General features: G+C 49.4%; 10 protein-coding genes across 10 annotated transcripts; 4 read left to right on the top strand and 6 right to left on the bottom strand.

The window, feature by feature from the left end:
- The first annotated feature begins 2,540 nt into the window (after positions 1 to 2,540).
- EI90DRAFT_3053274 (myosin class I heavy chain) lies at positions 2,541 to 7,478 on the top strand. The gene is made up of 16 exons (XM_039060017.1): positions 2,541 to 2,704; positions 2,772 to 3,094; positions 3,146 to 3,308; positions 3,369 to 3,472; positions 3,524 to 3,758; positions 3,808 to 4,496; positions 4,556 to 4,761; positions 4,819 to 4,975; positions 5,027 to 5,333; positions 5,389 to 5,477; positions 5,534 to 5,662; positions 5,711 to 5,832; positions 5,883 to 6,099; positions 6,156 to 6,432; positions 6,485 to 7,032; positions 7,098 to 7,478. The coding sequence occupies exons 1-16, from the start codon at positions 2,584 to 2,586 to the stop codon at positions 7,137 to 7,139; spliced, it is 3,729 nt and encodes a 1,242-aa protein (XP_038917343.1). The 5' UTR covers positions 2,541 to 2,583; the 3' UTR covers positions 7,140 to 7,478.
- On the bottom strand, positions 7,311 to 8,768 carry EI90DRAFT_638667 (uncharacterized protein). The gene is made up of 3 exons (XM_039067890.1): positions 8,266 to 8,768; positions 8,163 to 8,194; positions 7,311 to 8,099 (listed from the first exon to the last, which is right to left on the bottom strand). Exons 1-3 carry the CDS (start codon positions 8,422 to 8,424, stop codon positions 7,544 to 7,546), a joined length of 747 nt encoding a protein of 248 aa, XP_038917342.1. The 5' UTR covers positions 8,425 to 8,768; the 3' UTR covers positions 7,311 to 7,543.
- A 658-nt stretch (positions 8,769 to 9,426) lies between these two features.
- EI90DRAFT_3053273 (uncharacterized protein) lies at positions 9,427 to 9,880 on the top strand. Its single transcript, XM_039060016.1, has one exon. The coding sequence runs from the start codon at positions 9,621 to 9,623 to the stop codon at positions 9,813 to 9,815; it is 195 nt and encodes a 64-aa protein (XP_038917341.1). The 5' UTR covers positions 9,427 to 9,620; the 3' UTR covers positions 9,816 to 9,880.
- A 1,291-nt stretch (positions 9,881 to 11,171) lies between these two features.
- Positions 11,172 to 12,707, top strand: EI90DRAFT_2917133 (uncharacterized protein; the record flags this gene model as incomplete). Its single annotated transcript, XM_039054606.1, has 6 exons — positions 11,172 to 11,282; positions 11,356 to 11,476; positions 11,567 to 11,808; positions 11,876 to 11,970; positions 12,033 to 12,150; positions 12,243 to 12,707. The coding sequence occupies 6 exons, from the start codon at positions 11,172 to 11,174 to the stop codon at positions 12,705 to 12,707; spliced, it is 1,152 nt and encodes a 383-aa protein (XP_038917340.1).
- Positions 12,708 to 14,498: 1,791 nt separating this feature from the next.
- Positions 14,499 to 16,467, bottom strand: EI90DRAFT_3053262 (uncharacterized protein; the record flags this gene model as incomplete). The annotated part of the gene is made up of 1 exon (XM_039060015.1): positions 14,499 to 16,467. A coding segment is annotated over exon 1 (1,577 nt), but the record flags the coding sequence as incomplete, so codon positions are not given.
- Positions 16,133 to 16,941, bottom strand: EI90DRAFT_3053261 (uncharacterized protein). Its single transcript, XM_039060014.1, has 2 exons — positions 16,657 to 16,941; positions 16,133 to 16,572 (listed from the first exon to the last, which is right to left on the bottom strand). Exons 1-2 carry the CDS (start codon positions 16,918 to 16,920, stop codon positions 16,324 to 16,326), a joined length of 513 nt encoding a protein of 170 aa, XP_038917338.1. The 5' UTR covers positions 16,921 to 16,941; the 3' UTR covers positions 16,133 to 16,323.
- A 207-nt stretch (positions 16,942 to 17,148) lies between these two features.
- EI90DRAFT_638169 (uncharacterized protein) lies at positions 17,149 to 18,978 on the bottom strand. The gene is made up of 3 exons (XM_039067889.1): positions 18,641 to 18,978; positions 17,840 to 18,577; positions 17,149 to 17,781 (listed from the first exon to the last, which is right to left on the bottom strand). Exons 1-3 carry the CDS (start codon positions 18,863 to 18,865, stop codon positions 17,308 to 17,310), a joined length of 1,437 nt encoding a protein of 478 aa, XP_038917337.1. The 5' UTR covers positions 18,866 to 18,978; the 3' UTR covers positions 17,149 to 17,307.
- Positions 18,979 to 19,057: 79 nt separating this feature from the next.
- On the bottom strand, positions 19,058 to 20,570 carry EI90DRAFT_3153914 (uncharacterized protein). Its single transcript, XM_039065896.1, has 5 exons — positions 20,289 to 20,570; positions 20,076 to 20,237; positions 19,595 to 20,009; positions 19,177 to 19,538; positions 19,058 to 19,121 (listed from the first exon to the last, which is right to left on the bottom strand). Exons 1-5 carry the CDS (start codon positions 20,535 to 20,537, stop codon positions 19,074 to 19,076), a joined length of 1,236 nt encoding a protein of 411 aa, XP_038917336.1. The 5' UTR covers positions 20,538 to 20,570; the 3' UTR covers positions 19,058 to 19,073.
- A 1,679-nt stretch (positions 20,571 to 22,249) lies between these two features.
- On the top strand, positions 22,250 to 23,973 carry EI90DRAFT_3053249 (uncharacterized protein). The gene is made up of 3 exons (XM_039060013.1): positions 22,250 to 22,782; positions 22,840 to 22,917; positions 22,966 to 23,973. The coding sequence occupies exons 1-3, from the start codon at positions 22,308 to 22,310 to the stop codon at positions 23,682 to 23,684; spliced, it is 1,272 nt and encodes a 423-aa protein (XP_038917335.1). The 5' UTR covers positions 22,250 to 22,307; the 3' UTR covers positions 23,685 to 23,973.
- A 481-nt stretch (positions 23,974 to 24,454) lies between these two features.
- On the bottom strand, positions 24,455 to 25,381 carry EI90DRAFT_3053247 (uncharacterized protein). Its single transcript, XM_039060012.1, is given in 4 exon segments — positions 24,455 to 24,894; positions 24,932 to 25,011; positions 25,022 to 25,175; positions 25,320 to 25,381. 2 exon segments carry the CDS (start codon positions 24,932 to 24,934, stop codon positions 24,730 to 24,732), a joined length of 168 nt encoding a protein of 55 aa, XP_038917334.1. The 5' UTR covers positions 24,935 to 25,011; positions 25,022 to 25,175; positions 25,320 to 25,381; the 3' UTR covers positions 24,455 to 24,729.
- Between the last annotated feature and the right edge of the window lie 530 nt (positions 25,382 to 25,911).

Raw genomic sequence — 25,911 nt, 5'->3', positions numbered from 1 at the left:
GCCGAAGCGCTGCTCAATGGCCATGTGTTGATAGATTTCATATTAAATTGTATGGACATCAGCTCAACTGCATAACAGCGAACGCGCATCCACCAATAATAGCCAGCCCCTTATTTCGTAGCTGAGATCAACTGGCAAGACTACGAAGGGTGAGATCATTCAGAAGCCCCTCTGGAGGATGGACGGCCGTAACAATGCAAACACTCCGCCGAGGGAGGCGTCTCTAGAACCAGACGCGTTGCGATCTGCTTGGTAGTCAACATATCCCAGAGGTTCAGCAAGACCATGAGCATACCCAGCCCGGAGCAAACAAACTGTCGTGTCTGCTGGGGGCTGAGTATTGGCTCGCTCAACTCTTTTGTTCTTGTAAGTCCTTTAGCACCAAGACCTTGTACATGCAATTTGCCGAACCCAAAGGTTGAGTGAAACACGTCCACATTAGCCATTTTCACACTTTCGCGAAAGGTATGCACTATTCTGCAGTCAGTCAGTCGTGGTTTCACTGAGTTCAAATGTACGTGGAACAACTTCTCAACTGTGAACGCCAGTGACTGCTAATTCCTACTACTAGTACTAATTTATAAGCCTATCGATAAGATATCTACCGCAAGTTTGAATGACATTCTTCGCAATATATAATCCTCCCCGTATGCATCATATCACGTTGCATGCACTTGCGACCCGTCCAAGTACCACAGGTTAATATTACTACATGTCTGCAGTTTTATTTTATTTTATTTCGTCATTGCGCTTGCACTCTAAGTGCTGCCTGCGATTGAGCGCTGAGGATCAGATTAATTATTGGCTACACACGTAATTCTGCGACACATGTAACACATGAATATGAATGTTGTGTGGACGAGGACGACGAAAACAGTGACTCTCACCTCAGTCTCGTAGGGGAGATGTGGCTGAGGGAAGGTAAATCCAAAAATTATCCCTTTTATCGCTCAGCGGCGAGGCTATCGAGCAAAGGATAAAGAGTAAATTTCTGCCTATCGTTCCTTTTCCCCATCGCCACTCGGATGTCGAGATTATCGTTAATATTCCAACGTCATCGACATCCTGATGCAAGTAGCACAGTAAGCCTTTATTTCTTTCTTGGCATCCGAGAAGCTCTATCCCGCCCACCAGGACCGCGAGCTCCCCAGGGTCATTGGCCAAAAGGGAATATCTTCAAGGTGTCACACCATCGACGTCACGGACCCAAGACATTATGGCCGCTATTTGCGGCTTCCCCCAATCCCATACCATAGTACACCAACCACAACCCCAACCTACGGTCCGCTCTGGACGCTCACAGCCCTGCACTACACCTGCCCTTGCGCCGGGCTGTGGAATCACGAACCCCGACTTGCCCAGTCTCCCGCCATATCCTGAACAGCGAGACACCCCGATGGAGTCAGCGGGGGAAGTGCTTGGTGGAATAAACTATGGTCCCTCACACCTTCCCCAACGGACGGGCATAACATTGTGGAAACCATGTGTATCGGTCAACAGGCCCAACACGACAACAAGGCCCTCCAGAATTGCCGCCTAATGGTGTTGGGGGCATGCCGGATTGCGCCCATCACCAATCTGTGAGTCTCGTTATGATGTGCGCCAAATTTCCGATCAATGGGTAACTCCACTCGCCAGCCTGTCCCGACCGTCCGCGGTCGACAACACGACAAATCTAGCGCCATTGGCACGCCCATCCCCAAGAGAGGGCGGGGAATTAGCGTGTCCTGTCATCGACCACTGAGGGAAATACTCGCACATCCTTGGCCGAGGTTCCATAGTACGAGACTTCATTCCTGAGCGCTTTCTCCCCCTGTGGACTGCGAAAGCAACTGCATTTTTGCCTCTATCAACTATACTGCATTCTTTCAATGTTGAGGAAGCTGTAGATAGTAGTGGGCAGCCTATCACACCGCTCATCCTGGAAGTGTCCCATCTATCCAAGCATCACTCTTGAAGCTAACGATCTGCTTGTGGATGCACCGGCCATCCAGTGCACGTAAGGCCCCGTTCACCTAAAGCAGCTGAGTTGATTCGATCGGTGAATGTAAGTCATTACGACTGGTGATTGCAGGTTATGATTGGGATCAGTTTATGGGTATGACTTCACCTCTCCTGCATGATATCTTTTTTCAAAAAATTCACGCCATTGGTGACTCTACTCGTGGATCGTACTATGCCATGCAAGCGAGTGCTGTGTTCGCGATGACGGATCTTGAACCGCAGTTCGTGAAATATACACCACGTGGGATTTTCCACTCAGTTTACATTCATATACAGTTGTCACTTGCAAACGGTCATTCAGCAATTCTCAGCCAATGGTTTGTCTTCTCTGTTCCCTGCAGCTCATGCTGGTGAGATGTGTTCCGCTATAGGCGCCCTCGAAGAAAGCGGGGAAGAAGGTCGTCACGCAGGCGGCACCGAAGAAGGGAGGTGGAGGTGCCAAGGTTGCCAAAGTAAGGGGATATGCAACGATCTTCTCAAACAGTGTGCCGATCCATGAGTAATTGTTGCTCCATTATGGACTACATGTAGGCCGACTGGAAGGAAGGTTTCAAGAAAAAGCAGGCTGGCGTTTCAGACATGACACTCCTCACAACCATAACCGACGAAGCAATCAATGACAATCTTGAGAAGCGCTGGAAGAACGGGGAAATTTACACCTACATCGGTAGCGTACTTATCTCTGTTAATCCTTTTCGAGGTGAAGTTTTATGCCACGCTCTCCTTGCACCGTAGCCCGATGGTTTGACCATTTGCTGCACTTCTAGATCTCGGTATTTACACAGACGCAGTACTCCAGACCTATCACGGAAAGAATCGATTAGAGGTTGCGCCTCATGTATTCAGCATTGCTGAAAGTGCCTACTATAACATGCAAGCATACAAGGAAAATCAATGTGTCATTATTTCCGGTGAATCAGGTGCAGGCAAAACAGAAGCTGCCAAGCGCATCATGCAATATATCGCTGCAGTGTCTGGAGGCCAGGACAGCAGTATCAAGGAAATAAAGGACATGGTACTTGCAACGAATCCTCTGCTGGAGAGCTTCGGCTGCGCTAAGACGCTGCGAAATAATAATTCCAGTCGTCATGTACGTTGTGGACTCGGTGTCAATTCTTCAACAGCTCAATTAATTCGATAGGGAAAATATCTAGAGATCATGTTCAATGACGGGGGTGAGCCGGTGGGCGCACAAATCACAAATTACCTGCTGGAGAAGGGGCGGGTCGTTGGCCAGTTGGATTCGGAGCGTAATTTCCACATCTTCTATCAATTTACCAAGGGTGCATCGGACGAACAACGAGGTGAGTGTTACGCCTGCTGTCAATATCATGAGTACGATCCATCATATATCTCATTCCTAGAGATGTTCGGATTGCAGGGCCCAGATTCATATGCTTATACCAGTCGATCGAATTGCCTAGACGTTCCAGGGATCAATGACGTCTCCGAGTTCAAGGATACGATTGTGCGCGTTGCAGGTTCTCTCATAGTTTCACACTGATCAACAAATTTGCAGCAAGCAATGAACGTTATCGGACTAACGCAACATGAACAAACCGAGATTCTTCGCATGCTTGCAATAGTCCTATGGCTAGGTAATGTTCAGTTCACTGAGATGGAGGACGGGAACACACAAATCGATGACACCAATGTCATTGATTTCATTGCTTACCTCATGGAAGCGGATTCGAGTGCAGTTCACAAGGTGATGACAACCAGGGTAGTAGAAACGCAACGAGGTGGAAGGCGAGGTAGGCCAGAGTTTTCGGCGTAAGTGAGACGCTGATTGACACCCCCAAGGCTCTGTCTACGACGTCCCCCTGAATCCCACACAAGCAGCAGCGGGTCGCGATGCCCTAGCTAAGGCTATCTACAACAATCTTTTCGAGTGGATCGTGTCCCGAATAAATGTATCCATGGCCGCAAGAGCAGCGCATTCCCATCTCATCGGCGTCCTCGATATCTACGGCTTCGAAATCTTCCAGGACAATTCGTTTGAACAACTTTGCATCAATTACGTTAACGAGAAACTACAGCAAATATTTATAGAGCTCACATTAAAGACAGAGCAAGAAGAGTACGTTCGGGAGGAGATCAAGTGGACTCCAATCAATTATTTCAATAACAAGATCGTATGTGATCTCATTGAGGAGAGACGACCACCAGGAATATTTGCTGCATTGAATGACGCTTGCGCTACCGCCCATGCCGATCCTGCTGCTGCAGATGGGAGTTTCATTCAAAGACTATCAGGTCTTTCCTCCAACCCACATTTCGACGGGCGTGGCCAGAAATTCCTTGTGAAACATTATGCCGGCGACGTGATGTATAATGTTCCGGGAATGACTGAGAAGAACAAGGACGCACTGGTCAAGGATCTGCTCGAACTAGCTGCCACTTGCGGAAATCAGTTTCTTGCTTCGCTGTTCAGTGACCGCCCCGATCCGAATAGCAAGAAGCGGCCCCCCACTGCAGGTGACAAGATTAAGGTTTGTTTCCATTTAAAAGCGCACCCCTGGAAGTGCTGATATGTTATTGGGCTTTTCAGGCATCCGCCAATGCACTTGTTGAGAACTTGATGCGTGCCCAACCCTCTTACATCCGAACGATAAAGTCGAATCAGAATCGTAGCCCCACCGAGTATGACACGAAAGCGATCTTGCACCAAATCAAATATCTGGGTTTGAAGGAAAACATCCGGGTGAGACGGGCTGGCTTTGCTTACCGCAACACCTTCGACAAGATGATCGAAAGGTCAGTTATATATTCATCTCCGCAGTCTGGCTCTGATTTGCTTGACGTGTATCTTAGATTCTATCTTCTTTCCCCCGCAACTTCCTATGCTGGCGAATACATTTGGCAGGGTGATGCGAGGTCTGGTTGCGAACGTATTCTTAAAGACACTGGCATTGCCAGGGAAGAATGGCAGATGGGTGTCACAAAGGCTTTCATAAAGAATCCGGAAACGGTGTGTACTTACTTTTTGGCAGGCAAAGTGGGCTAATAGATTCTGTTAAAGCTCTTTGCACTGGAGACTATGAGAGACCGTTACTGGCACAACATGGCTGCCCGGATTCAGCGTGCTTGGAAGAATTATGTGCGCTATCGTAACGGATGTGCTACTCGTATACAACGCTTCTGGAGAAACAACAGAGAGAGCATCCAATACGCCAAAATCAGGGACCGTGGCCACCAGCTGCTTGCGGGTCGCAAGGAGCGAAGACGTTTTAGTTTGCTAAGTTATCGTCGGTTCCTGGGTGACTACTTGGAAGTTGGGTCTAGCGATCCGCTGGGGGAGACGCTCAAGGAGGTTTGTGGCATTGGCAGTACGTGATTAGTTACGATGTCGGCTGCAGTTTGGAATCACTTCCTTCCCCATAGACGAACAGGTTGCGTTCAGTTCAAGGATCCAAATATTAGTTTCCAAACTAGGCAGATCAAGCAAGCCTTCTCCTCGTTACTTAGTGGTGGTGCGTCGAACATGTTTCCATGTTTCCTTGTCGCTCCGCACTGAACGTTAGAATAGACCGAGAAAGCCGTGTACATTGTCGTTTCGATGCAGAAAGATGGACGTATCACCACCATGTTAGAGCGCAAGATCCCGCTTGTGACTATCAAAGCAGTTGCGATGTCAAACTTGCGGGATGATTGGGTTGTGCGTCATTCCTCTGAGTACCCTAATTATACCTTATCCCTTCTCTAGGTACTTAACCTCAATGCGTCCGATGAAGGGGATCCCGTAATCAGCTGTTTCTTCAAAACAGAATTGCTTACTTGGTTAGATAAATTAACGCGGAGCAGCATCGCTGTCGTCATAAACCCCGCGTAGGTGTCCCTGCTTGCTAACCATGTCTCCGTGCTAATAGCCTGCTTAGCATCGAGTACGCCAAAAAGAAAGATAAGAAGCAAATTATTAAATTCCAGAAAGACGAGACCATCCGCAGGAACGACGTATACAAGAGTCATGCAGTGTCTGTGCCATCTGGTGAACCTCCTGGAAGCTCGTCACGGCCCGCGGCTAAGCGCAAGCCTGGCCAAGTCAGACCGATCACAAAAGGGAAGCTACTCCGGAAAGGCGGGCCATCCACTGATGTAAGCTGGAAGTCGCCCCAATGTGGAATCAAGGTTAACACCCGGATCTGTGTTAGAAACCACGGCCAGTCGCCGTGCCGAAACCTACCAGCAAACCCTTCCCAAGCATATCAGCACCAGGTGTCAAACCACCCGCCTCCACTTCTACTACACCAGCTAAACGACAATCTGTCGCTCCTCCGCCACCGCCACCGCCACCTCCACCTCCACCAGCGGTCGCACCAAATTCCGATGTTCCTATCTACAAGGCATTATTTGACTTTTCCGGGCAGGAAGGCGAAATGTCACTAACGAAGGATGACCTAGTGGAATTGATCGAGAAGGACGACAATGGTACATTGCTCTTACAGACCTCTGAAGCTTGACACTAATTCTTTGTACAAAGGCTGGTGGCTGGTTAAGAAGGATCAGGTCGAGGGATGGGCGCCGTCAAACTATCTTCAGCTCGTTCCCCCTAAACCAAAACCAGTGGCACCTCCTCCGCCACCCACCGCACGGCGGCCTGCTCCCGCAACACCAGCCCCCGCCGCGAGTGTCCCCAAATCTGTGACTCAAAAGCCCACAGTTCCATCGTCCTTAACCGCGGACTCCAATGCCAAGCCAATATCTGTATTCCCAGGTATGGCACCAAGCAACGGATCGACAACGCCATGGAAGAAACCCTCCTTGTCTACAGCAACTTCCGAGCCAGATTCTGGGCGCCAATCTCTAGTAGGGGCTGCTAGTAAAGCACCGCCACTTGCTCCAAAACCTAAGCCGCCGGTGCTGGCACCTAAACCTGGGACTGGAGGTTTAAAGCCTCCAATCGCGGCCACAAAACCGACAATTCCCGGGAAACCCAATGGTAGTGGCGTTCCCCCTGCACCACCCCGACCCCCGGTGGCGGGAGGGGGTGGTGCGCCAAGGGCAGGTCAGCTGGATTTGGCCGCTGCGGTAAGGAAAACGCCGATGTTTGTTCCGTTTTTCCCCCTAAACTGATGACACTCTTACGTTGCCAGCTGGCTAAGAGAGCACAACGCGCTGCCCAAGAAGAAGATTAAATCCCACTTTTTTTTATACAACCCCCTCCCCCCCTCCCTAGCTTAATATGTGCCTTGTTAACAATGTAACAACAGCGACATAGAATCTTCAGACTCGCGGGTTGTTCGATGTATGTCATGTTTAGTTCGTTAGGTTCATGAGTGTACTAAGTAGAAGATATTAAAACATACAGCGGAAAGATGAATTTAAAAGAGTGTGCCATAAGATGCAAGATGCGTAGAATGGGTACCTAGGATGGAAGTATTAGAGTGTGTGATGAAAAGATGTTATTGAGTTCGGGGAATGAGTTGTCTCCCTCTATAGGAAAGAAACTGTAATTACGGATTTGTTACAGAATGCAAGCATCAGTGATCTACATGTGCTTCGTTTCGTTAAAAAAAAAAAAGAAGCACATCTTTAGATATCATTCGTCGTCTACCCCAGAAACGAACGGATCGTCGTCCATACCAGCCTCGAGCCCATCAAGATCATGCACCACATCCTCGAATGCAGAGCCGTCCTGTTCCTCACGAGGAGTACGTTCCGATGACAGTATAGCATCCTCGACCTCTTGTCGGGCATAGTGCATTTGGACTTCATCGGGGCTGAGGACTTTGGTCCCTGTTGATCCGATTCCACCTACACCACGCGAGAGACTTTCGGTAGTGCTTCGCAGCGCTTCGTGTCCCCGAACGATAAGAGCGTCGACGAGCGCCGTTACACGTTCATAGGCCGGATCTGGTGGCTGCTCGACTCCATCATCTTCATCTTCATCATCGTCTTCCTCTTCTAAATCATCTACAGCTGTCCCCCCTGTTTTTGATGTTCCCGCTGCGACCGCGCGCTTGCGTTGCTCGTCGAGAACTTTGAAAGCGCCTGGAGGAAGAATGAGACGAGATTCACGCAGCCGTCTTTTAAGTTCACGAATTTCACGCATTTGGCGAACCTTTTCGGCCTCAAGTTGGGTGTTGATGGCCATCCTAGGTACAGCAAAATAAGCAACTGGTGATGTTTCAGGATGAGATGAAGGAGGAAAGACGAACAGTGAGCGATTAGTTATTTCGAGATCGGCAATCTTGAAAATGCGAACATGGGGGACGTGAGTTCTTTTGCTGAAATGAAAAAAGATTATCGAGGCTAACCCACTTTACGATTCGACTTTGCCTCTATCTTCGCTTCCGCCCGTTCCATCAAACCAAGTGGTAAAAGTAGACCCGAGTCCGTCTCTTCCTCTGGCAATTGTACGCCCTCGCCGTCAGCTTCAGAATTAGATGACGATACGCCTCTCGACTGGCTTTGTTGCATCCCTTGTCCACTCGACCAAGCTGCACCCAAAACCTTTCGGTCCGGTATGATAGTTCCTGGAACTAAATTTGGTTTTTCTACTGAAGCGTTGGTAGAAACAGAAGATGAGACATCTGAGACATGGGATGATGGTTTTGGTGGGTATGATGTGATTGTTACTGGTGGTAGTGGTGCTGCAGCAACGCCGGAGTCGGAAGAGAGTGAGGAGAGGGTTGATGTAACAGGCGATCTAGGCACTAGAAGCCGTTGCGACGGAGATACGATACTGGTGGTGGTGGGGATACTGATAGAGGAGAAAGAGGTGGCGGCACGAGGACGAGAAAGTGAAGTCGGTGATGATTGCTCCGGAGGCAGATGAGCTGTACTCCATGATGATAGGTTGGAAGGCTGTTTGTCGAGGCGATAAGTTGCGGAGGGTGTCCGACGGTGAAGTGGACTGGGTGTCAAGGTCGGTTTTCGAGGGGAGTTTAAGGAAGAGGCAGAGTTAGAACGTGCATGTCTATTTGATGTTGTCGTAGCAGATCCTCCCCCTGAAGAAGACGGGGTATTTGAAGGGGAACCAGGTCCTGTGGGTAATGATATATTGGAGAGCTTCGCTCGAGGGCGTATCGGAACATGGGTGTTCCACGAAGAAGGTGGAGGTGGCTGATGGCCAGAAGCAGTTCCTAGCGTGACACTTGTCCGCCGTATGCTGTCGAAACCATTCTCCTTATTATTAGGCGTGCGTGGTGAGGAGGCCGAGATGGCCGAAGCTGAAACTAGGCTCGCATTCGAACTCAGATGCGAACTGAGATTCGAACTGCGTCCATCGTCACTAAAACTTCCTGAACGTCTTCTACTGGGATCTGGACGCGCAGTTGGTGTCAGAGAGCGCGCAGAGGAACGATCGGGGCATAACCGTGTAGAAATGATTGGGGCGGGAGCAAAATTCGACGACGAAGTGGCGCCGCTCAACGGTGGGATTTTTGACACGGGTCCGGTAACAGACACTGTTGGCAAAGAGGAGGAAGAAGAGGCGGTATTCTTGTTTAAGGCTAGAGCACTTCTTTTGGCTTTCGGTACGAAGCCTGGGGAGGAATGGGATGGATCGGGAGGAAAGACACTACTATGCGATACGAACATGGAAATAGGGCGTGGCGTATTAGGAGCTCGGTTCGGCCGTAAGGGGGACAGAGAGCGCGGGGTTTGACTAGCTAATGGTGGGGAACGAGCCAATGGAGTGGAACTACGAACGATGGAGGAGGAAGAAACCTTTGCTTTCACTGTTATGGAACGCCCGACCCGCGAGGTTGCATCTCCGGTCCGAGTTGGTGATGCGGCTCGCGACGCAGGGCGCGAAAGGACCTAGTTCCCACGTTATTCTGAGCTATTTAGTACTTGGATCGTCGTAATTGCACACCTTGCGCTTGATGGGCCCTTCCATCGCTCGTCGCTCCCTTTGGAACACGGGTTGAAATGTGTTCAAGGTTGATTCCGATCTATCACGTGTCGCTCTCGAATTTCATCAAGATGTATGTACATATTACCGTAGACAGGATGCCACCCAAATTGGAACAAGATCGGCATGGAGTGCTTCCGGATTGGTCCACCAAAGTGTGCGATGCGGTCAAAGACAATGCCGGACGCATGCCTGTTCCGGAGCCAGAACACAGTTGCTCCTTTTTTAGAATCATATTGGTGCATTATCCCCATGCGCCCGCCAGCCTGGGATCGTTGCAATCGTTGATTCCTCAAAGGTATATAAATAACCTTCAAATTACTCACTTGGTGTCAGGTACAATGAATCGTAACATCTAAGGCACACACACCATGTACGTACTGAATCGAGACATCACTTGTTGCTCGGCACCGCTATAAAAATTGAAACAACAACAACCGTTCTTCGGCCATGTAGAAAGCAACGACCCTAACGTTGTGGAATATATGTCAAAGGCAAGAGCGATTTGTTAAGCGCGCAAGGGGATGAGTTTCCTTGTTCGGTCTTATTTAATTCGGAATAATCCGACGGTTCGGCAACGACAGAAAAAGTACTGCCAATCTCAGCCAGTGGTAAAAGGCCTAAATCTCGTAATATTGTCAAGTGGCTTAGAAGAAGTACGTGCGGCTCGATGATATGTAATTTGTGGCTTTTGTGGTGGCTGGCAGCTGACGTGAAAATGAATTAAAAGTTGATCAATCAATTCCTGTAGTTCCATCGGCGCTTAATTTCAGTGCCGACTGAGTTCTACTACATAGTGTAAAGTGGTTTTTCGTAATCCCGTTACAAAGTTGGATCCTCTTCCACCACTCCTGTTGAACCTTGGACGTAAAAAAAGTTGAGATTCGGCCATGGAAACTCAATTCTTTTTTTGGCAAAATCAACATCCCAAAATAGTCTCGATGAATAACGTCCAGTTAGCTTTGCATGCTCTCGATGGGTTGTCGTCGTCGTTGCAAGGGCCCAGCTACTAACATAATGTAAGAGATGCTGAAGGGTCTCCAATGAGATTATGCGTGGCCATGCTTCTTGGGCCCGAAAAGCGATTTTTTGATCGGCAGGATACGTACCCTGGGCGAAAATAAAAATAAAACTCGGGGATAAAGCTTTAAAATCCGAATCACACATGGATATAAGAAGTACAAGTCCGTCTCACCTTTCTCATCACCTTTCACTTGCTTACTTGCATAACTGTTGCTTTGTTTTCTTCTTCTTCCTCTTCTTCTTCAAACCTCCTCCTCGCCTTCCAGTTTCACGACAGCATCCCAGCATGTCGCGCCACGTTCTTTCTCTCCTCGCTGCAGTCGCCTTCGTCACTGCTCAGACTCCCACACCTTCTCCCACCCCCCTCTTCAACCAGCACTTCCCGTATGGCCAGCAGGTCCGTTAACTCGCTCCTTCCAGATTATCTTCTTTTCTTGCTTAACCCACACACACACGCACGTTTATTCCAGCCTTACAAAGTTGACGATAACCCCACTGGTCGTGGGCCTCAATTCGGTTACAACATTTGCAACTCTACCACTGAAGGTCCTAACTCGGACTGCCAGACAGCATTGATGAACCATATTGATGGTAAGTTTGGCGTCTTATTCTTACTCCTCTTCTCCGTCCACTTGTTCCTTCCCTCGCGCTAATCACTCCATCACGCACTTCCAACATCAGACTTCTGTCTTTGGGCGCCCCCTCTTCCCAACTCTACCATTGGGGATACCGAAGCAGAATGTGTCGCTTGGTCCACCAAGCCCGGCCACGGAACTCGCATCATGCCTGCTGGCACCTTGACAGGAGTTCAGGTCTTAAAGGCACCCAATTACATTCTCTTCACTGCTACCCTCAACCAGCAGAATCTTAACCTTCAACCGGATGATGGTGGAGGAGAGTTGGATCCTCACGGTGCTGATCTGGTCCGTCCACATCCCTTTTCTTAATTTCCATGCGTGTGTGTTCATGCGGCTTGATGATCTCTGACAGCGTGGTAACCCTCTTGGTTCCCTCGTCTATTCGAATGCGTTCCCCAGTAACAATGGCAACAACAACTCGTTCCAGCAAGTCTACCAATGGCACAAGTAAGTTTCATCATTTTTCTCTCGTCTGTCCCAGTGAACGAGCGCTTATGTTGTTTCTCCAGCTACATGGGCTCGGGCATGGCCTGCTTCAAGATTTGTGACCCTAACGTTGCCAATTCTGACATTTACTGCAACAACATCTTTGATCGTATTGGCTGCAACTATGTTTGCCCTGCATCAGTATGTATATTTTTTCTTCTAGCTAGTTACAAGGGAAGTTTGCTGATGGTATATTTCGTTGTGACCTCTCTTTACGTGCGCCACCAAAACAGTACACTCCAGGCGAATTCACAGTTTGCGACAGTGAAGACCAGGACCCTCCTGGAGTTTACACTGGTTCAGACGGTAAAACATCGACCTTCTCTCAACCTCCAGAATCCCTTGGTCCCATCAGCACCATTCCTTTCACTCCCAGGATTCCAGCCACCTCTAACTGCGTAACTTACACGTCTAGCCTGCTCTACGCTTCGCAATCTTCGCCTTCTCCCACTAACAGCAAGGGTTCTTCTACGGGTACGAGCACTGGTACTGGCACTGGCACCGTCACTAGCAAGCCATCGGGCAGTACTTCCAAGAGCGGTGGATCGTCTAGTACTCAGGGAAGCTCCAAGAGTGGTGCCGCCTCGCGTAGTGTGAACTTGCCTGGTGCGAGCATCTGGGTCGCGGGCAGTGGTGTCTTTGTTGCGATGGGTATGACTCTCTTCGCGGGATTGATGACGGTTGTCGTTGCGTTGTAAGAAAGAAAGAAAAAAGAAACGATGCAGAAATGATGGCGGTCCGTCATTCGTTACTACTATGTTTATCTTCCCCCCCCCTCTCTGTTCTTGTCGTTCCACTCGAACTGTTCATGAACGTTCGGACCGGGTAGAACTGCGGTTACATGACATTTGTTTACCCGCTTCTCGTCTTCTTAGTCCCACTCCCCCCAATTCTACCTTACTCTACATTTGTCTCCCCCCGCTCCGCCAAATACCCAACCAAACCAAACCGATTCGCAAACGTTTCTTTTTTTCTTTCTCTCAGCCCTTGCCGTCTGGATATCCATTTCCGGTAGCTCGACTCAATGCCTCTCTGTCTTCTTCTGTTCCTCATTTATCTTATGTCTTTACTCCCCTTACTTTTCCTTTCCTCTTCCATCATTGGAGGGTTAAGAGAAGGGGGGAAGAATCGTAGTTTGCTGGGTTCCAATGATAAGGACTGCCGTATTTGTCTTTATTTTTGTTTTCTTTCTTTTCCCCCTGAAGCGTTTGGGAATGGAACCAGTAGTACCTCACGTCATTCTCTCACCATATGTTACGCACTCTCTCTTTCGGTGCATGTGCGGAAGCAGGATGCATGGTATCGTCGAATCTGCTGCTGGATTACTGGCGTTGAAAACCCCATCTAGACGTATAAGTACTACGGCAAAACTAATTTGAGCTTCGTGCAGGAAGTTATCGATCCCCATGCTTGCGAACTCGAGTGGACCCCCAACATGCATGCATGCTAAACGTATCGCTTGTGTCCATTCATATCGGATGTGGGGGTACGTATATAATGTAGTACGAGTGCATGCAGCGTGCTTCCCAGCTGATGCCCATATGATGGAGCTTACGTAGATAAGCTGGGGTTCCGGACACGTACTTACCATGCATCGATCAGTACAGCATGCAGCCTAAAATTCAAACCTCTGCCTGCGCGCTCATGCACGCCCCTAGCTCCGGCTTCTGCCCCCAGAGGTACTCGGTGTATGCGTACATATGTACGTAGACGTGGATTCTATTCTTATAGAAGCTGGTATGCTGCCTAGACGTGGATCACTTGTTACGTTCCTACAGAGCTAGATCTATAGTAATAATATAAGGTGCCTAGGTCGATTACAGGTGTATAAGCGCTCAGCACACAGGGGTCTTGTCTTAGGCTGTGGAGCGTACTGGAGGTGGAGCGGACATGCGTACGTACACAACCTAATGCTCAGCGATGAAAGATGTAATCGGCTAGAGGAAGATAGATCGATCATGTTATGTAGGTGTGCAGCTGACCCACCTCCATTGACGGCGTAGGCCTGGGCCCTAGAGTTATCACTCATTGAGAGTACTTTACACAGGGGAGGAGAGGTGGAAGTATGACCAACGCATATTAAAGGTATATACGTAATTCGCTTAACTAATTATCTTCCTCATTGGCGACGTAAAGAGATCCGAGCTCCGCAGTATTATAATTCACGGAGCTCTGCTTTTGGGGCTTCGTGTCATACGTACCGGGATTACAAAAAACTTTTGGTGTGGCTGAAAATCAAGTGGCGTAAAACAAATTTTCGCTCAGATTCTATCCGGAGCAATGAGGGACCATGCAAGCCAGGCCTCTAGATAATTGAGACCATCATATGAAGCATCGCGTAAAGACAAAAAACATGACCAGACATCTGAGACTTATCACGCTTTGAGAAGTCAAGGCGCTTGCGCTGCGGCCGCATGCATGTATTTTAGTTATACCGAAGCAATTAGTTGCAGCCACACGATTCGAAAGAAGCAGAAGCAGAAGCAGGGCGCCTTGTGCATCCCACATATCCAGCGTTTACTCTTCACGCCATCATCCCCCCTAGCTAGGTGCCTTAATTCGTCGTCAATGTGTGCTCGAAGCGCGGTCCGATTACATGTGCACCACGATCCAGACTAAAAAGCAACCATGTGAAAATGTCTACGAAAGGCGTGTAAAATCGTGCGACATAGGCGGGGGAGGGGTGACCACACTCGCTTCTGCCAATGACCGAGGTCGAATGATCCATATTGCCGCTTCCTCTCGAATCTCCTCCCTTGTTACACCTCCTTCCTCGGAGACAAGAGGGTTCGTAAACGGTTTAAGCTCCGCAGTGGCATCCATTTCTCTGAGGAGAGCCTTCACGCTGGCCCTATTCGCAGTCACCGTCGTCATGTGCATCTGGCTACCCCACAAAAAGGACAATGCGGTATGCTTTGTGATAGCTGAGCGCAACCCCTTTGAATTTGGTCTAGTACGTGACTCGGTCGAGGGAAGTTGGGAACTGTCCAGTGGATTGGATATCGGTTGGCCGGAATGTAAGCCTGCTAATGATGCGGCAGTTCGACCAAGGTGTGTCCAAAATTCTGCTCCCTTCAACTCCGACCCGGAGGCGTCCCTTTCGACAGTACCAGAGTCCGGAGAAGCAGGAGAAAGGTAGAAAGACTCTGGAACGTCCGAAGGGAACAGTTGTACATGCAAAGAAGGAATAAAATCCTTGGGGTAGCGAGAGTTGGTCCAGAATGATTGAGACCGGTACCCACTGGCACAGTGCTCCTCTCCCTCAATTGGTGATGGGGCTTCAAAGAGAGCACGAGCACGAGCACGCTCGTTTTGACCTCCAATTTTATCCACGATGCCAAATGCCCGATGCTTAACTTCGGGAGTGGTCCAGAATTCTATGGATGGACTCCTCTCTGACGACTCGACGGAATGATTGGACGAACTTGGCGACGGAACACCACGTCCAGAATGAAAAGCGATTGCATCTATGGCCTTCTGACGAATTTCTTCGAGCAACGGCAACTTGGCTTCCTGGATAGACTGGGCTATGAGCGACCGGGCATGCTCCACTGAATTCCCTCCATTATCTACGCCATCATCATCACCGCCACCACCACCACCACCATCATCGAGTGCCTCTTCCACCCCATCCGAATCCGACAATATTAGTAATTGTCGCCAAGGCCGAAATCTTTCTTCGGCGATACTTGAATTTTCCGGTGGCCCCATATGCGTGATTTCCGAGCACAGCGCGACGACCGCGGACAGGTCCAAATTGATTTTCAAAGTGTGATAGAACGATATGGGCGTCTTGACTAATTTCATGTTTGCCAATCGGTCGCCGATCTCACCGTCTTGTTCGTCTAGCAGCACCGTGATGCCCAATGCTTTCAGCTTGTCCACGTGTCTGAGAATACGGGATAGATCGCGCTTTTTGTCCAAGTTGGATGTGTCTTGGGACCCCTCCGGCGCCGGGCCGGCCGTGCACACGGCGGAAGCGAGGCGAGTGAGACGGAAGATGATTTGAGGGCGGATGGATCGTACTACTCCTACTCCTACTACTGCCCGCCCTCTTTGCGCCGGCGTAGTAGTAGAGTCAAAGGAGTCTGCCGTCAGAACGAATCTTCTTCCTTGTGCGACAAGAGAGCTTTCCAACGATTGGTGATGGGTTGATGGATCTTCAACTTGAGTAGTAGTAGTAGGCTCTGGTTCCGAATCCGAATCGGAAGATTCTATCTCGTCTAGTTCGCGCATGAATCGACCAGCTTTCAATCTAAAACCGTCAGAACATTCAAAATCCTTAAAACGAGATTGAACTTGCGAAAGTTTTTTTTACGTGATGACTCGCGTCCATTTCTTCCCAAACTCAGAAACCACATCTACCTTTATCGATTCGTTAGACACTCCAGGGATCTTCCCACGTACGAGAGAGGTGCCATCGGCTCTCTTTGGAAGTTTGAAGATCTTTCCTACGGCTGTTACCCCTCTACTCGCGATCAGTTCATCCCATACAGCTATAAGATAAGGGGCGTTAGTCGACAACGGCGGACGCGACTCCCATCCGTCATCCGACTTTAAGAACTGCCACAGGAAACAGACAGACAGACAGACAGGCAGGCTGATCAGATACCAACATGCATTAAACTTTTTGTGTAATAAACACACCTTCTCCACTCTCTCATACTCGCGTCGTATTTCCCCGTATAATCGAGCAAGCCCAAGAATATGACTCGTATTAAAATGTTCTCGATCTCCGCGATCATCCAAGTTCTCCTGATTACCGGAATCACTCAAAGGAGATGAATCAATGATCGGGGGAGGCACAGGCTGAGATAGTGATGCATAATTTGGATATTCGTGTTTAGTTATCCGGGATAGGCGCTGTAGGGTGGGTGTCAATCCCTGATCGCCAGCGAGGAAAGGGGGCATCGTGTTGGCGTGGGAAACAGGTAATTGAATTCAGTAGCGCGCCCCTTTGTGTATTCCCTAAAACCGTTCTGGCGTTTCCCAATTAAAATGACTATGATTAGGAAATATGTATAGTACTGGTACATGGGGTAACCAACCATGAAGAACTCGGTGAAGCTGTACCTTGACTCGAGCCATTATGTGTAATTCGATTCCTTGGAAGTGGTACATATTGCATGCCATGTTGTGAGTTGCAAGAACAAATGATGAAGGTCGGAGTCTTTGCCACAGTGAAATGGTGGTCCATATATATGAGGAAAATCGCCAAGAAAACGGTTGCGACGAATGACGTGATGTCGATCCGACGAACGAGGGAGGGGGGGGGGATACCGACGTGTGCTTAGATTGCTAAACTGTTGAAGCGAATGGAGCATCTTGAGCAGCATTAATCTTTTCTGGATCATGTTGCTTCGCAGCTCGGGGAGAGAGAGGTATAGCGGAAACGACGACACCATCCGCATTACGTGTCAGAATGGATGGCGATGCCGTTCGTGGAATCAAGTTGGAGGTACTAGTACTGCCAGGTTGTTCCTGTGCCCCGACGACTTTTTCAGCATCCACGGAAGGATCGGGATTCAAACTCAAAGCCACTACATCGGACGGGAGGGCTTGCTCAACAAGTGAACCTCGTTCGAGTTGAAGAGTTTGCAATGAGGACGGAGAGCCCTTTGCTGTTGAAACCCCGCGCATGCCATGGGTCATGTTCTCTCTTTCGACGATCCGAAGAGCGGCCTTCAAAGCCTCTCGTTCCTCGCGAGCATTCTCCAGTTCATCCTCGACTTCTGCCAGCTTGCGGCGCTCGATTGAAACCATCTTGTTCGCCTATAGAAATACAATAAATCAGGACACGTGGCCCAGATTTTTGAGTGGTTAAACGCACCTCTTCAAATAATTCAGCACTCAAGTTCTCGAGTTCAGCTTCAATTGCGATCTTATCTGCCTCGGCCGTTTCTCTCCTTTTACGTTCATCAATTAGCTCCCTTTGAAGATCCTCGACGAGCGGTGACCTCGTTGCCTCCAGTATAGGCTCCTTCCAAGTTGTGTCGGAAGACGGAAGTGACGGAAGCGAGGGTGAAGTCAAATGGGATGCCTGAGGAGGTGCATTAGCAATCGGTCCTGAGCGTGACAGGGCACTCGAAAAAAAAGACGTAGAGGAAACGTTTCCCCCTCCAAAGCGGAATTTGAAGAATCGACTCTCAGTGTTGGTCGTGACAGGTGCGGACGGCTCTCTGACAGGGATATGTTGGTGGAGTGACCCGTTCTCTTGGCCGGGTACCGGAGATCCTGACCGCGATATGAGTTCTGCGTCACTGACATCGCTATCGCTGGGATTCTGACGCGTTTTTTGTGAAAGAGCAGTGTCGATGTAGCTGCCATCCTCCGAAGGCAATGCACTTAAAGAACCACCAAGAGTTGCCATGGCAGATGAACGCTTCAATCCTTCGCGGTCACTCCATCTCCTCCAGCCGATATCCTTGCCTTGCCCTCCACCCGCACGTTTCAGCGCTTCTTCAAGCATTTCTGTATTTGATAGCGCAAGAGTAAGGTTTGAGTTCGCGAGAGTAAGAGATGTTTGCATCTCTTCCGCAGCTCCTTTCATCTTCGTGATCACCCCAACCTAATTTAGCGCGAAGGTCAACGGCGCTAGTATTGTGACGGCCGGGAAAACATATTTGCGTACCAGTGTTCTGATCGTGTCCACGAGTTCAACAACAACATCTTTGAGCTTTGGGTCACTCCCTATGGACTCAATCTCCGAAAGCCGGTCGTGGGCGATTCTCAGCACGCTGTCTACATCAAAATCTACATCGGTGGCGCCTGGCCAGCATGCCTGGGTCAACGAGGGGCTAATAGTCGATAGTTCTGGTTTGGCGAGGGAGTCAGAACGAGAAGGTAAATGTGACATGATGGATCTTCCAGACCGCCGCTTGGTTGGTCTATCACAAACTGCTTCGTGCACGAGAATTGAGCTGGTGGTTGAGCCTTCCTCATTGACGTCACGCGACTAACCTTATTTAAAATGGTTCTGCAAATATTATTAGGATCACATCAGGAACATTGGCAGTCATAAAGTTTTCAATTATAGCTTCTTAACACGCTGCCATATAATCTATCTAGGGGTTTGGGACTGGGTGCCTCATCCCTTTCAACACACATTCAATCTCAGGAAGCAGGAAAGTTTGTATCTTGGCCATCACACGATCTTGTCGTACTCACCAAGGTCGACGTCTGGGGCTCCGCGAGAACTTCAGCTATCAACCTTCTTGAATCCGCTTCAGACCAGGAGACGTCAAACCCATTGTTTCTGGTTTCTTTCAAACCTTGCAGTAGCTCATCAAGTTTGGAATTGGATGGTTTCGTGCACCGAGCCGAATCCCCGGTGATCTGGTTTGTGTTTAGAGGCTCTTGGTTATTCATTGCCGGCAGGTGGCCAGGTGTGGAACTGGGATGATGCGGTCGTTGGTTTTGATGATATTGTTGGGCAAGTGCTGGAAGCAGAGGAACACTCGCAACAGTGATTGGTGTCCTAAAAGGCTCAGCAGATTGAATAGAGGGGTTTCCTTGGGATGAGCTTGGGCCTGGCGAAAAGGATCGTTCTAGCCAAATGATGGTCAGCTGAGAGAGCCTAACCCACGATAACTGCTGCCCTGAGGAATTGAACCAGGATTGGGCACGGACACAGTCGACGGAGTGACAAACGAAGCATTTGAGGCACTTTCGGGGCCTGGAAAGAGTCTATACGAGGTATCTTGACTATGAGAATAGTGCTTAGGCGTGTACAAACGACTCAAATGGCTCGTTTGACTGCCAGGCTGCGAAGATGGTGGAACAAAGTCTTCTTGAGTCTCAACGGCCGGGAAAGGGCGGGGATGAATCATTTGGGGCTCCATTGTAGGCGAGCTCCCGCGCGCGATGGAGCCAGGGACTCTTCGGGCGTTGTTCTTGACCACGTCGTTATTGTCCAAACATTGACAAACCCTGCTTATCAAAGAGACGAATCCGGTGCAATCTGATGCGGCATAGAAGACAATTTGAAACCGGCGATAAGTCTTGCATGAGAACACCAAGGAAATTCGTTAGAGTATTCTCGGCTCAGACATTATTCTGGTACTCGCCGGAGGGTCATTGTTATGCGTTGCAAAGAATGGATGTGGGTATCTGAAAAGTAGCTGGTTTCCACGGTAAGCGGCACGAAGAGGTAGTCCATGCTGGTCTATAATGTTTCTAGTGGGTGAGTCGTATAGAGCATGCTGAAACCTAGTCAGGTCGATATCTTCCTGGTCAAGGGGTCAATTCCCATTCTGGGGCATAGAAGCTAGCGAACACACGTGAACTTCTTCTTGAGGAGCCTGAGAGGAGTACGAGGTAGAAGAAGATGACTGAAATACGCGTAGACGAATTGTCAATGGGGCTCCGTTGGTTGAAGAAACTTCATCGAGAGCAACTTGTAAGGTTCGATGCATCCATTTAGCATTCCATTTTGGTTTCTGAGGTGGGTTTGAGGGCTGATCGTAGTCATGCGCTCTTGCATACGATACCAGCGGGTACGACGCTGACTTGATATTCCTTTGTGACATGGAATTGGACAGAAAAAGGCAAGTTGATATTGGTTGAGTATTGTTGACAGTCATTGACGTCGGCAACCTGTCATCCCGCCTTTGATACCTGTCTCCGTTAGTTCTTATTTGTAGTGATTACCGATGCCAGCGATCTATGCCCTACCTCTCCCAAGATTGCTGGGTGCCAGGTATCTGGTTTTGGGTGGCATATCTCTCCTAGTGGAACGAATTTTGCCCATTCCAGAAGGCAAATGTTGCCTTTGTTTTGTCTACTCTGTTGTGTTCTTCGAATAAGGTTGCAAGCTCAAATGCATGCTACTAATCCATGGATACCGCTCAACTGATTGCGTGTTTAGCGCCTTTGTTGCGTCGTGATCGCTGCCACCAGCTACTGCTCCTCACACCTCTTAAACTCTTTTGTTCCCCCATGCGGTGCTACGCGCACCCCTCTTTTGTTTTTCAATGAGACCGTCCGATGACATACGTCGTTATTGCGCTAATGCCACGCTAGAGCCGTTGGCGACAACCTGCGACTACAGCCTACTCTCCTTCTCTTATCCGGAGCATTCATCAGTTTCCCGGGAAGCTGGAAGACCGCTTCTTCAAGTCAGAAAACTCTCTGAGAACTTTTTTCAGCTTAATGTGCAGCAATGTATGCCTGCTGTGACTTCCCAGGCAAACTAGTTGTTATTGACTGCTTTACAGATCCATTTCCAATCCAGTCTTTCTTGCATCGCGAGGATATTGATGCGTACGATGATAAATGCACGATAGCGGTTTTTCCAGACGGGCTAGTTTCGGTAAAGTTGCCACATCCTGTTAGCAACTTGGCCGGAGTCAGCGAATGGGTCAAGCAATCTCTTCTGGTTACTTCCGAATCAGTGTTGAACATTCTTGATTACGGTTCTTCGAAATGGTTCTTCTTTGAATGGTATCAAGATCGGGTATTTTCCGCCCATCTCCTCCAAAAACTGCACCAAGGCTTTCTGCAGCCTACATTGGCAGTTTTTGTGGTCCCTCCCTGGGTCATAACGTTGGACCTCTTTCGTTCTTTGGTTGACGTCGAAGTGGTGCGCGACCTTAGAAGCGCCACCAGACTGCGGGCACGACTAGGTGATTGTTGTGACCTCTCTCCGCCTGAACTGCTGTGGTGCGAGGTAAGTGCCCTTCCCGCGGTTATGAGCCCTAATTAACGCCATCACCGAAGATCTATGACCGATGCATGGATATGTCTGTCACCAGATTTGTCCTCACTTCATACGATTATTGGGTATTCGGACATTTATCCCAAGGCACGTTGCCCTTCTGGTTGTAGTTAGGCATAGCTCAATCACGCCCCTATTAGACTCAGGCAGCTGCTTTGCAACGATCACCCCCGTCATGCACCCACGGTCAAGCGGTCCGACGCTGTTACAAGCGATTGTGTTTCATGTTCGCCCTACGGAGTATCGGGACATTGGCCTTTCGTCCCAAGTCTCTACGGCATCATCATGGGTATGTGGAGGCGTATTTAACACGGTCCACTTGTCCACTTAGAATCTGCAGGTGTCCGGGGATACAGCTCGCCCCCTCAAGCGCAAGACACCACCCGGAAGTGATCGACCTCGGGAATTGCGAGCGCCGCACTTTAAAACTCTTTCGTCCCGGTCCAGCACGGGTTCTGGCCCCCATAGACGTTCTCGGAGAGCTCCATCCGTCGTTTCTTCGCACAAGTCAAGATCGAGGAATTCTCGTTCAGTCGGGGAGGTCGCAGATCCAACACACTTCTGTGGCCGCCCCCCTTCTCCAATGCTTCACTCTGTCAAAGAAGAGTGCATAGATGGCGACTCTTCGGGAAGAGAGGGGCCACCTCCCAGTCCTAGCGCCAACTCCCCTGCGCTGCGCGATGAACAGTCCGAAGTAATGGATGAGACCCCTGATGGTGCAGCCGTCCCTGAGTCTCAGCCTCTGTCCTTCCCCTCTTCTTTGGAACCTACTACGCCCATCAGAGAAGACCCTCATCCAAACGGAATTCCCAGTCCCCCACCTCACACTCGGCCTTCCGGACCTTCTCTTGCATACATTTCCACTTATCCACCTTCTCCATCACCTCTGCCTCACCTGCAATCCCAACAGATGCCAGAATATCCTCCAGCACCCACAGTGCAGCTTGTTGAGAGTGAAGGATCCGATCGGGGCCGCAGTCCGACTCCAATCCAAAATCTGACATTCCCAGAATGGTGTCGTGTTTCTTCCCCTCTGGTGTCCCCGCCGCCTACTCCACGTGAGTCTTGGACTTTCTGGGCTGACGAAACGGGACACTGATTCTCCATCCATATAGCCCCTGCGTCCCAGGAATTTCATTGGCCAGAAACCACGTCCGAACACCTCACATGGGGTGACGACTGGGTTCAGCAAGGTAATCAAGTAACGCCGCATCCTTTGTATCATGCTTACAGTCGTTCAGACAGCCAATATGCCGTCGGAGTGCAGGTGGCCCCTCAGCCTTTCAGATCGCGAACTCCAATTGATTGTTCGGACTCACAAGCCGTTGACTATGGTTATTACGGATCGGATAACGATGTTGAGCCTGTTCTGGGCGTTGAGCTGGTTCCGATGGCAGATGATCATGCTCATAATCCTGTTGTTCTAGTGGAAGGACTGCGCTCTCAGTCCATGAGCAGCCAGGATGAATCCAGCTCTGCAGACAATCCAGAGAATGACGAACCTGTATTCACTCCCCCATCACGTCCTCTGTCTGAATACAGCGTTGATGATCCATCAGGAGGCACGCAATTTACGCCGGACTCCATTCCCGATTCTCTTTCCTTCAAATCGGAATTTTCCGCCTCAGATGCACGAAAGAAAGCCTTGGAGAAATACAGAGAAGCTTGCAGAGAGCTTGGGCACTTGCTGGAACGAATGAGGCGAAGAGATATCGTGTATCCGGAGGATGACTTGGAGCACCTCAGTAACCAGCATGAGACAGACTCAAATCATTTTAGCCCTGTCAGCGACGAAAATTCGGCTCCAGAATCGCCTCGTCCCCTTTCAGACGAACTTGCTGAGAGCCTATGCTCCTCCGCACGGACGATGTCGACTTCAAGAGCCCTGGAAATTCGCGAAGTTGTTCGTGCAACTTTGGGTCACCGCGATCCAGATCCCTTACCCCCATCCTCTACCTGAATGGTCTCCCGGCCAATATCACCTATGCCCCGCTGCTCCACCGGACACTTTTCATCTCCGTTTCTCTGTACCATTATAACTGTTTATTCAGTTCTTGGTGTTTACACTAGATCAAAAGCACGCGACTCCAATATGCGCTCGGGTCATGAAAACGTGCTAACCATGACTAGCCATGTTCGGGCATGGCCTTCATTCTGGTTAATGTATTTAATGCAGACACCTGAAATTAGTGGAATAAAATGCGTAGACGACCGTGTAAGTTTCGCACGGCCATGCGCACTCATCCCGGATGTACCTTTACAACCTTCACAGGCATGCAACGCTGAATATATGTGAGATAGCAGTGGCTCACAGCGAGAGACAGAAATTACAACGAACCGCAGAATAGGAAATACATATGTCGCGCTAAATAATTTAAGTCTCCTGCCTAACCTGTGCAGCGAGCATTCTGCTGCGCAGTCACCGCATAATTGAAAATTTTCATAAAACTTATGAAAGTGTGTCAGCGTCCTATTGGAAACGAATTGAAAAACAACGAGAGCTAGTGGCTTCATAGCCAATAAGCACTAGCTCTGTGACCATCTCACGGATTCGACTTTAATTTTCAGACTCCAGCACACATCGCACCAATTCGATAGACGGCTTGTCTCTTGCATTCCCCCCGTTGACCAAGTGCCAAGCGTCGACTATAGGTTCTTGGCAGCCGGCTTATCTATCATTGCCCAATTCCCATGACGCATATCCAATATGAAGACTTGATCCCCGGCTATCAGAAGAAGTGTGTTTATAGCTATTCAGTAACATACAAGATATCCCTTACAGGAAATCCACCCGTTTCAAGAACGCTCACAGCTAGTATTTTCCTGTGAAAACGATCGATAAGAATTCTGCGATCAACGGTAACTGGCCAGACGGGCAGCACCCCGAAACGTTGACCGCATCGATATTTCCCCCGAAATCGAAGTCCCAGCAAGTTGAGTTCACTACATGGAGTGATTGAGGTGGAAGCTGCTTTAGCTAAGGGAAACAGCTATGCGGTTTGCGATCACAGAAAAATAGGGAGACCCCAGATGTGTGTTGAGGAAACCGACCATAAAGTGGATTGGTTACGTATGTATTGGGAGGTGAACGTTTCAATGGCCAAGAGATAGGAGTATCTGGTGCGGTGCCTATAGCCCGCATATTTGGAATTTGGAACAAGTGTCACGATCTTGAAGCCCCCCTCTGGGCGGGTCTGAACTGCGCACCATTAGGACAAATCGGGCTCACAGGACGCCTCCTGCTCCTGTGCCTATCGCCGGCAAACCACCGTTTCGCTTGCATAATTCGGATAAAATAAAATAAAATAGGCATCTACCGGGCAGCCATGTCAACTCGCGAGACGCAACTGACCGGGTCTGCGTAGCAAAGCGTTTCGTGCAGAATTAAGACAGTGTCGGGAGGCTTGAAAGAGCATATATTAACCAGGCTACTTTTGTTATGAGGGTTCCCCTTGACCAAACTGCAGCGCAGCGCCTGTCCCCAACTTGCAAATCAAGCGTTGTTAGTAGCACGTTTGGACCTGTTGTTGTACGGAGATGTGCTGGCCATTTCCCACGGGGTGGCCATGCTCCCACGGTAAAAAAAAAAATCGAACCAACCTTTTGGAAACAAAAGCCTCGCAAGCTCGGCCAATAATGGTTTCATCTGCCATGCATGTCCCCTCGAATGGAAGCAACCGGTCACCAAATTACTGAAGCACTAGGCGGTTGCAGCTAGATTAATCCCAGCCTGAGAGAGGATAACGTATTTGCTAAGGGCCTATCGTAAGTATAACATGCGATCGATGAGCAGGCCTCAACCCTCATGTAGAGCAAAGATCAGTCCAAAGATCGGTACACTTCTATTGCTTACAAGGGCCAGCGGTGACGCTATCGACCCCATGAGCGACACCCATGCTCCACATACGCGGAGGAAACTCTAGATTCAAATATTGGTATGGATAAACGTTCGAGGAATATTATCAACACAAGCTGCAGCGGAGAAAGACCAGCCAAACCTGAGATTAGGCCCGCCGGAGGTGGTCCGCCTCATCTCACACAAAGCTCGCGTGTGTAAACCACTGAGCATGAATATCGCGACCTTGAAAGTTCTCAATTTCAAGAGGTGCCAAGATCGATGGCCCCCCAACTCTCTCCTCACCTTCGCGAATGTCTCGATCTCAATCTCAGCTACCGGGAAAACTCAC

The sequence above is a fragment of the Cantharellus anzutake genome (assembly GCF_015039405.1).
Source record: "Cantharellus anzutake strain C23 chromosome Unknown EI90scaffold_18, whole genome shotgun sequence".
Classification (NCBI taxonomy): domain Eukaryota; kingdom Fungi; phylum Basidiomycota; class Agaricomycetes; order Cantharellales; family Hydnaceae; genus Cantharellus; species Cantharellus anzutake.
The sequence above is the reverse complement of the archived record's forward strand: the minus strand, read 5'-3'. Positions and strand labels throughout refer to the sequence as shown.